The 10,000-nt window shown below is 38.0% G+C and overlaps 2 protein-coding genes across 2 annotated transcripts; both read right to left on the reverse strand.

Moving 5' to 3' along the window:
- Nucleotides 1-1,277: 1,277 nt before the first annotated feature.
- On the reverse strand, nt 1,278-2,945 carry LOC125034795 (arrestin homolog). The gene is made up of 3 exons (XM_047626771.1): nt 2,850-2,945; nt 2,390-2,745; nt 1,278-2,242 (listed from the first exon to the last, which is right to left on the reverse strand). The coding sequence occupies exons 1-3, from the start codon at nt 2,890-2,892 to the stop codon at nt 1,496-1,498; spliced, it is 1,146 nt and encodes a 381-aa protein (XP_047482727.1). The 5' UTR covers nt 2,893-2,945; the 3' UTR covers nt 1,278-1,495.
- Nucleotides 2,946-5,968: 3,023 nt separating this feature from the next.
- On the reverse strand, nt 5,969-7,801 carry LOC125034796 (arrestin homolog). The gene is made up of 3 exons (XM_047626772.1): nt 7,712-7,801; nt 7,252-7,607; nt 5,969-7,105 (listed from the first exon to the last, which is right to left on the reverse strand). The coding sequence occupies exons 1-3, from the start codon at nt 7,752-7,754 to the stop codon at nt 6,359-6,361; spliced, it is 1,146 nt and encodes a 381-aa protein (XP_047482728.1). The 5' UTR covers nt 7,755-7,801; the 3' UTR covers nt 5,969-6,358.
- Between the last annotated feature and the right edge of the window lie 2,199 nt (nt 7,802-10,000).

A 10,000-nucleotide genomic window follows, 5' to 3' on the forward strand; every position in this document is an offset into this window, starting at 1 on the left:
ACAACTAAACTATAAATTGCTTACCAGTCGCGTTCAAATAAAGTTCAAGTCTTCCAGGTAAGTGTTCAGTTAACCATTAGCAATCTGGCAGTTACGACTTGGTTTTCAAGGTTAATATAGTCAGATTTATATTTATAAGTCATCAGAAGACACTCATAATGAACAACTTTTCCTCAAGAAAACAGTGTATTAAATAAAGCTTAAAATGACCCAACCAATAATGTTACTAGCTCTTATACTATAAAAAATAATAATAATTAATAGTCTTAAACGGAAATTTGTTTCTGTTTACCAGACATCGTTTTTATCGCCTTCACTTCAAGCCTGTAACCTTCACATTTTCATCTTTCCCAATACCAAGCATTACGCATTACTTATTTGCAAATGCTAAACATTATTTTGGCAATAAACGTGTACTCTCTTGGGGCGATCTAACCAGCAAACATTAAGTGTCTTCATCTCTCTGGACAAATGAAGTAGCAGGTTGCCAGTTATCACCCTTTTTTAAATGAATCGGTGGATATCCATGGCTTAATTGACTTCTGTTTAGTCAATGAATTGTTTTATTTTAATTCATGAGTCCATGACTTAGATTTTTGCTACATTAAACAGTGTTAAAGGTTATTCATGTGAACAAAAACGTTCAGTGGCACATGGCAAGATAATCCAGATATTAAAATTGATATAATGTATTACGATGCATGATTTGACTAATATACATGTATGTATGTTTGTAAGATATATATTTGTACAGTTTTCATAAAGTATTTAATAAAACGTTTTTGTAAGATGAATATTCAAAGACTAATGATACCGATATACTTGGCAAAATATAATAGTCATAAGTATTACTAATATTGCCATTGTCCTAACATTTCTTTTATTCCATCTTTCAATCCCAAGTTACTTATGGTTTTGATAAGATTCTTCCTCCTACGAACCAATTCTGTATTAATTTATTGCACATACAGAGAGTGAGTTAGGCAGTTGGATTTTGATGCCAATATCAGCAGCTATCTAATGCCAGCACTGATAGTTCGTACACCATTTATATTGGTGTGTAGCCTACCAACGCCTGTTAATCTCTACTGAACTTCAGCTAAAGTTTTCTTTACATGTTATTCTTAATCGCAGAATATGAACTGATATGATTATTATAAGTATAGGCAAGCGCATAAATAAATCTATGAATAAACGAATCACGGTTTAAAAAATAAACATTTCAATTATTTAACTCTGATTACTAGTTAGGCGGCTGCGGTTATGAAAAGACAGTGACAGGTGTGTACTTTATTTCTTCTCTGTTAATCTGGTTATGATTATCCAATGTAATGCCAATAGTCTAATTAATCATGATATCGTCAATTATAATGGTAGTATAGGTGAATTACACTTTTTTTTCCTTTGACAAAATTGAAAGCTTTGAGCAATTTCGTCAGCTGCTTCACAAATTCGTAGGCCAGATCTCGTTTTGGATTAGAAGTTAAAGGCAAATTTACTCCTCAGCAATGGACTGACCACGTCGCAAGTTAGAAAATTCTTCGACTTCGATATCGGCAGACTGAGTCTTGCGCAGTGGAGCCTTGACAGAGGCAGGATCGGGGTGCACCAGCTTGAAGGGAAGGTCGGCAGTCAGGTCGCCGGCAATGGCGCCGCAGTTCAGCTTCACTCGGACAGAGTACGACACGACGATGCCCAAGGCGTCGTTGACGTTCTTACCTTCTGCCACCAAGGTAGAGGATGCCAAGTTGGCGTCCTGGTCCTTGACTTGGCCGTCGAGGGCGATGCCGAAGCGTCGCTTGTTGACGGAGGCAACAGGGTTGAGGGAGAAGGTCCTGGTGAGGTTGCATCCTGGGGTGATGGGACATCCTTCGCGAGACTCGAGTGTAGCCACGACTCGGCTGAAGTGAGTGTTGGTCATGGTGACCTCCACGTGCTGTACAACCTCAGCCTTGATGTTCTTCACGGTCTTCTTGGACACATTGTTGACGGAAAGCTGTGCCTCGATAGGCTGTCCGTGGAAGTAGACGTCGCGTGGCAGAGTGACCTCAAGGTTGAGCCTTCCTGGGGAAAGAGTGAAGCCCTTGCTGACCAGGGTCTGGGGCTGGCGGTTGCCGGAGCCAGGGCAGGCGTACTGGACCTTTCGGACAGCAAAGCCGACGGAGTTCCGCTTGTGAGGACGTTCCTCCTTGCGGTCAGCAACGTACAGCTTGAGATCGTAGATCACACCAAGAGGCTGGGTCTGTTTCAAATGGGAGTTCGGATAAACATCTGATTCCAACTTTTTTTTTTATCGTTTTAACAGCCAATGACATGTTATTCAGAAGACGAAAAGTCTTTTTATATTCAGTAAAAGCAGAAAAAAACATATAGGTAAAGGAATACATACAGAACCCTCACTCCCGCCGTCGAGGGAGACGGAACAGGGGGCGTTCTCCGGAAGGTTCACGGTGATGGGGTAGGCGTTGGCACCCAGCTTCTTGATGAGTCGTTCCTGGACGTCGGTCATCTGGACGTCTCCAGCTTGGGGAGCGACCTCGGTGTTGACGAGCTCGAGCTCTTTGCTGAAGTGAAGTCCCATGACCTCATCCTCCTCGCGGCCGTAGCGGTACGTGACCGCCACGCGCGCGAAGACCCTCCTTCCTCTCAGGTAATCATGGTCCACAACAACCACACCGTCCACGGGGGAGGTGTGGGTGACGTGGTCCACGAAGTCCCGCCGACTTAGATACGCGGTGACCTTACCTAGATTGGAAAATTAGGATTATTAGTTTGTTGTTACATTTTTACATACGGGTACAATGACGCAAGTCATTACACACGTAGACTACAGCAACTTTATCGGTTACCATTAGGTGAAGTTTTCTTGAAGACCTTAACGGCGTTAACCATTAAACTGGCTGTTGGTAGATTCACAGGAGTGAGTTAAATCCCGAAGATTGTCGGAGGGAAGCTGATGCCGAGCAGCGCTGGAGGGCGGTTCTTATACGGCCACGCTGACGTAATGCGATTAGTAGTAGTCAGGCACGGACACTTCCTGGGAGTTAGGCTGATTTTACTTGTAGGGATTTTTAGTCCTGGTTATCCTCTTGCATTTCTGCCACACATATATGTGGAGTTGGCCATTATAGATACATTCATGCGGTTGGTCAAGTAGGCCTATCGGTATAGATGGTCCATCATTACTTTTTACTATATGATATGAAGGTATCATTTATATATGCTTCCAAAAATCATGTAACACAGAATCGGTGAATTACAAGTGACCTTTAAAAACGAAATTCACAGCACATATTTCCGTTCCCGTCATATAAATATCTTAGATTTTGCGTCTTTAATCTATCATGTGCATTCCACTCTTGAAATAATATTAAATAATATTAAAATTATCAATTTTAGGTAAAACATTACATAACATGCTATAGGTGATCACTAGTAACAATAAAAGGTAAATGCAAGAGCAGGTACTTTTGGACATACTAAATAAATGCATCGCGTACGATACACTTCTTAGGATTATGTATGGCACTGTCTTTATATATCTACACACTCACACACACACACACACACACACACACACACACACACACATATATATATATATATATATATATATATATATACACACACACACATGTATTTATGTATAAATATATATACACACACATATGTATATATATATATATATATATATATATATATATATATATATATACACACACCTGTATTTATGTATATATGTACACACACACACACACACACACACACACACACACACACACACACACACACATATATATATATATATATATATATATATATATATATATATATAAAGAGAGAGTGACATACACACACACACATATATTTATATATGTGTGTGAGTATGTAGATATATATATATATAATATATATATATATATATATATATGTGTGTGTGTGTGTGTGTGTGTGTGTGTGTGTGTGTGTGTGTGTATGTATGTATGTGTGTGCGTGCGTGCGTGTGTGTGTGTGCATATCTGTCTTTATATATATTCTTATATCTCTATTAGTGTGTATATATGTGTGTTTACTACGAATATATACTAACAATCACATACATACATATATATATATATATATCTATTTATATTTATATATATTTATATATGCATATATATATATATATATATATATATATATATATATGTATATATATATATTTATATATACATATATATTTGAATTTACAAACACATTATATATATATATATATATAGATAGATAGATAGATATACATACACGGAATCAAAGATTGTGTCATGTGGTCACATAACTTGATAGCCATTGCAGATATAGTCATCTGAAGTATTAGAAAGAAATCAGTGAATCATAGCTTGGCTCTCACTATGTACACATATTAATATATTTACGTACATATAATCTGTAACTCTATATATCCTTAGATGCGCATACATATCATGTATCCGCACACATATGCATAATTGCACCTCACACATGCATAGATATATATGTATATATAAATATGCATGCATAGACACACACACACACACACATCTATATGTATATATATACTATATATATGTATATTATATATACACATATACATATACACACACACACGCACATACGTATGTGTGTGCGTTCGTGTGTGTGTTGTGTGTGTGTGGTGTGTATGCTTGTGTGTATAAATGCTTGGCGCCATGATATTTACTTGTGGGGACTCCTCACCCGTGACGCAGAACTTAACCCGTTTTCCTATCCTTGTGAATATTTATAGTGTATTTTCTAAACATACACAATCACGCACACACATATGCCTACATATAAAACAAGTATCATTTTTAACAGAATCTAACGTTACTGTGGTGTCCAACTTTATCACTAAAATTCGTCATGACCTTAAATGAATCATATAAAGGCTTTTGTTTATTTCAACATATTAGATGAGCATATGCTTTTGGCATACAATAAACTCCAGCAAATCAAATGATACAAAAAAAGAAAACTATGACAGCATCTATGAATGACAGGGATAGTCTATGCCAATCATGTCGCAAACTTTTCAACGTCATAAATAAAACATCGATTTCTAAACTTTATCTTCACTGATTTATTCAACGTTTGGTGCATATTATCAGACAGTACTTGCATATAATTCATATATCAATTATATATCCACGGATTTGTCATAATAACTTCATCGAAATAACAAACGCTGGACAAACCCAAGAAGCAAATCGGCGTCAACCTGGTCGTCATGAAACCCTCTACCGACAAACCTGTCAAAAAGCGTGCGACCTTCCCAGTGAAAACAAAAGAAGATGGCGATGCGTGTTGCGGAAAATTGATGAACAAAAGGTACATATATAGCGGGCATGCACATATACATAAATTATTAGTATAAACAAATATATCTGGTGAAAAGCAGTAACTGAACATGCTGAACTTTATACGGTAAACACTCATTTCATGATAGTTAAATGCACACATGCATATCCGGTTAAGTGTATCTAAATATCGATCTGTCCACATGGATATCTACGCATACAGACACACAAACACATGTATATAGATGTATGACTATAAAACACGCACACACACACACACACACTCACACACACACACACACACACACACACACACACACATATATATATATATATATATATATATATATATATATATATATATATATAGCGGGCATGCACATATACATAGATTATTAGTATAAACAAATATATCTGGTGAAAAGCAGTAACTGAACATGCTGAACTTTATACGGTACACACTTATTTCATGACAGTTAAATGCACACATAAATCCTTATGTTAAACCAATTGCGCTCATTTTGGTATATTTTGTGAAGAAATATATAATTCCATTGAGTCATATTTTTAAATTTTTATTCAGTATTGTATGCGAATCACATATATATCTAAGGAATAAGGTACGTGAGACATTTCAATTTTACTTCAAATTTTATTGCAGTTTCAATTGAAAATAAGATTATTACATGGAAGTTGCCTTGAAACTATAAATGCTCAATATATGATGTTGGCATACATATACTCAATAACAAAACTAACATTTAAAACAGAATTATATTATGCAAATACCTAATTGTATTTTCATGGAACTGTCCATGAAATGTAAATGCTCAAGGAATGAAACAGGCATGCTGAATATAAAACTTTAAAGGAAGCTTAAATGTCAGTGACAGTGTTGTACGATGCAAAGGTCTAATTCTGTGCGAATTTTTAACTGCAATTTCCCTTCCGATTAAACTGATGCTTGAAAGTCGAATTCGTTGACAAAGATTGGCTGATCCCCGAGCATCCTGTAGCTCCTGGTTCACTTAGTCCTCCGCAATGGACTGACCACGGCGCAGCTGAGAAAATTCCTCGACTTCGATATCGGCAGACTGAGTCTTGCGCAGTGGAGCCTTGACAGAGGCAGGATCGGGGTGCACCAGCTTGAAGGGAAGGTCGGCAGTCAGGTCGCCGGCAATGGCGCCGCAGTTCAGCTTCACGCGAACAGAGTACGACACGACGATGCCCAAGGCGTCGTTGACGTTCTTACCTTCTGCCACCAAGGTAGAGGATGCCAAGTTGGCGTCCTGGTCCTTGACTTGGCCGTCGAGGGCGATGCCGAAGCGTCGCTTGTTGACGGAGGCAACAGGGTTGAGGGAGAAGGTCCTGGTGAGGTTGCATCCTGGGGTGATGGGACATCCTTCGCGAGACTCGAGTGAAGCCACGACTCGGCTGAAGTGAGTGTTGGTCATGGTGACCTCCACGTGCTGCACAACCTCAGCCTTGATGTTCTTCACGGTCTTCTTGGACACATTGTTGACGGAAAGCTGTGCCTCGATGGGCTGTCCATGGAAGTAGACGTCGCGAGGCAGAGTGACCTCAAGGTTGAGCCTTCCTGGGGAAAGAGTGAAGTTCTTGCTGACCAGGGTCTGGGGCTGGCGGTTGCCGGAGCCAGGACAGGCGTACTGGACCTTTCGGACAGCAAAGCCGACGGAGTTTCGCTTGTGAGGACGTTCCTCCTTGCGTTCAGCAACGTACAGCTTGAGATCGTAGATCACACCAAGAGGCTGGGTCTGTTTCAAATGGGAGTTTTGATAAACATCTGATTCCAACTTTGTTATGGTTTTAGCAGCCAGTGACATGTTATTTCAGAAGACGAAAATGTCTTTTTGTATTCAGTAAAAGCAGAAACAAAACATATAGGTAAAGGTATACATACAGAACCCTCACTCCCGCCGTCGAGGGAGACGGAACAGGGGGCGTTCTCCGGAAGGTTCACGGTGATGGGGTAGGCGTTGGCACCCAGCTTCTTGATGAGTCGTTCCTGGACGTCGGTCATCTGGACGTCTCCAGCTTGGGGAGCGACCTCGGTGTTGACGAGCTCGAGCTCCTTGCTGAAGTGAAGTCCCATGACCTCATCCTCCTCGCGACCGTAGCGGTACGTGACCGCCACGCGCGCGAAAACCCTCCTTCCTCGCAGGTAGTCATGGTCCACTACAACCACACCGTCCACGGGGGAGGTGTGGGTGACGTGGTCCACGAAGTCCCGCCGACTTAGATACGCGGTGACCTTACCTGGAGGGAAGAAATGGAATCATTGTTCCACTGTCTCGTTTTTAACTACATTTACCAAGGCATATGCCATTGCACAGACAGGAAAACATGAAAAGTTTTATTACCATTAGGTGAAGTCTTTTTGAAGACCTTAACAGCGTTAACCATTAAAGAGGTTGTTGGCGAACTCGGAGGAGTGTGTGAAGTCCCGAAGATTGTCGGAGGAAAGCTGGTGCCAAGCAGCGTTGCAGGCCGGTTCTTATACTGCCATGCTGGCGTAATGGGATTAGTAGTAGTCAGACGCTTCCTGGGACAAGTGTTTTTACTGTATTTTTGTCATGACATTTTCTGAAATAAAGAAATAGTTCGTCACCGAGTATGCAACCTGAATCACAGGATTTTCATTGATAGCAAAGGTTTTCAATTAGCCATGCGACATATTTAGAAATTGGCGCATTATGTCTCGGATAACAGAAAGTTAAGGACAACTGGAAATTATTCAGTAATGGGAACCTATGACCAAAATAGGTAGGTCAACTTCATGGATTACCATGGGACAGAAATTTCGTGTTTCATTATCACAAGCTTTTAATAACAATAAGCAGAAGTTTGCCATACAGAATCAGCGAATTGACAGTGACTTTAAGGACGAAGTTTGCAGCGAATATTTATTACTTGAAAGTTAACATAAATTACTTCACAGCCAGTCTTTACCGATATATATGATCACTGATATTGAGTTACGTAGAAGCATGGCTTTCTGCTTTGATGATACACGCCATAGCTGCAGCCTTCTAAAGAGATTTTGACCAGTCAGAGGAAAAGGAAAAGTAAAGTCTGTGAAGATATTAGACAAATGTTTTGTTCCGTGTATTTCGTACATTAAACACTTAAGAAATATATAACATATATTATACATATGTATGCATTATTGAACATCAATAGTTATGTTTCCTTTGCATAGATATATACACATACATTTATGTATAAAGTCATACACACCTACATATATATACACACACATATACATACATTTAAGTATAATGTTGAAAGTGTTTCTTTCATGCATATACATGATAAGTTAGCCATTACATATACAGCCATCCGATGTATTTAGAAGAAAATACTGAATCATATTTTGGCTAACACAGATGCATACATAACATGTTTCCTCTAAGTGCACATAGAGTGTGCTACACTAATATAAGTACATCTCTTGTTCTGTTACGAATTAAGAACTGCGCTATTCTTTAAAATCTCCTCAGACCGAAAGTTATCAAAACACACGCGAACTTACCATCAAAAATAAATGAACAAAACCAAACGTGGAGCTTGAAGTTAATAATCTAACGAGATATTTATGTACAACATTTCTACATCAGACTTTTTATGAACAAATCCTGTTGATGATTATCAGATCAATATTTCAGAAAATATGTACACGGGTAAAAAGGTGAATACGCGAACTAAAAAGACTTTAGACATAAAAAGGTACTTGGCAAGCTAACAGTATTGGAAAATGGAGATAAAAATAAAGACTTATTCAATTACTATCTTGCTTAAGACATACATTACACAATTGCAATGTTTGAATTGTTGCATTAAATATATCAATTAAAGAAAATTATAAAAACTGAACTCTAAATTTATATTGTACATGCTAGACAACATTGATATTTCAAAGAGAGTGAGAGAAGCATTGTATCGTTATGCTGAGTTGGTGTTTTGCCATTCATTTTTCTACATTTTATGCAAAACACTTAATACAAGTGTAGATTTATCAGGCTCATAATTTTGTTCCATGTTACTTTTTCTTATACATACATACATACATACACATGCATATATATATATATATATATATATATATATATATATATGTAGAAATGCCTACGATCCTACTATTAGTTCGTGCCTGATCTCACGGCGAGAAAACGACATATCGCCTTGAGAAGTCAAACACAGGTGTTGTAGGGGAAGTCAACACCGTGGCATAAGTGGCAGCTCGCTGTACCGCGGTTGATTAGGAAGGGCATCCAATCAGGCAAGGGTGGTACTGCTCAATGACCTTTGAATACTAAATTGAGAGAAGCCTAGATCCTACAGTGGAATATTGGCTGTTGAAGAACAATATGCATACTCAACTATATATATGTAGATAAATAAACATGTACAATATAAATATATATAAATAAATGTTTATATAATATATATACACATATATATATAATATATATACATATATATAAATATAACTATATATACACAATATGTATATACACACACATATAAACATACACTCATACAATATACATATATATGTATATATACATTTATACATGTATACATACATATACATACACAACCGCTCACAAATATATATATATAAATATATTATATATGTATGTATATAT

The sequence above is a fragment of the Penaeus chinensis genome, chromosome 18, assembly GCF_019202785.1.
Source record: "Penaeus chinensis breed Huanghai No. 1 chromosome 18, ASM1920278v2, whole genome shotgun sequence".
NCBI classification, from domain to species: Eukaryota; Metazoa; Arthropoda; class Malacostraca; order Decapoda; family Penaeidae; genus Penaeus; species Penaeus chinensis.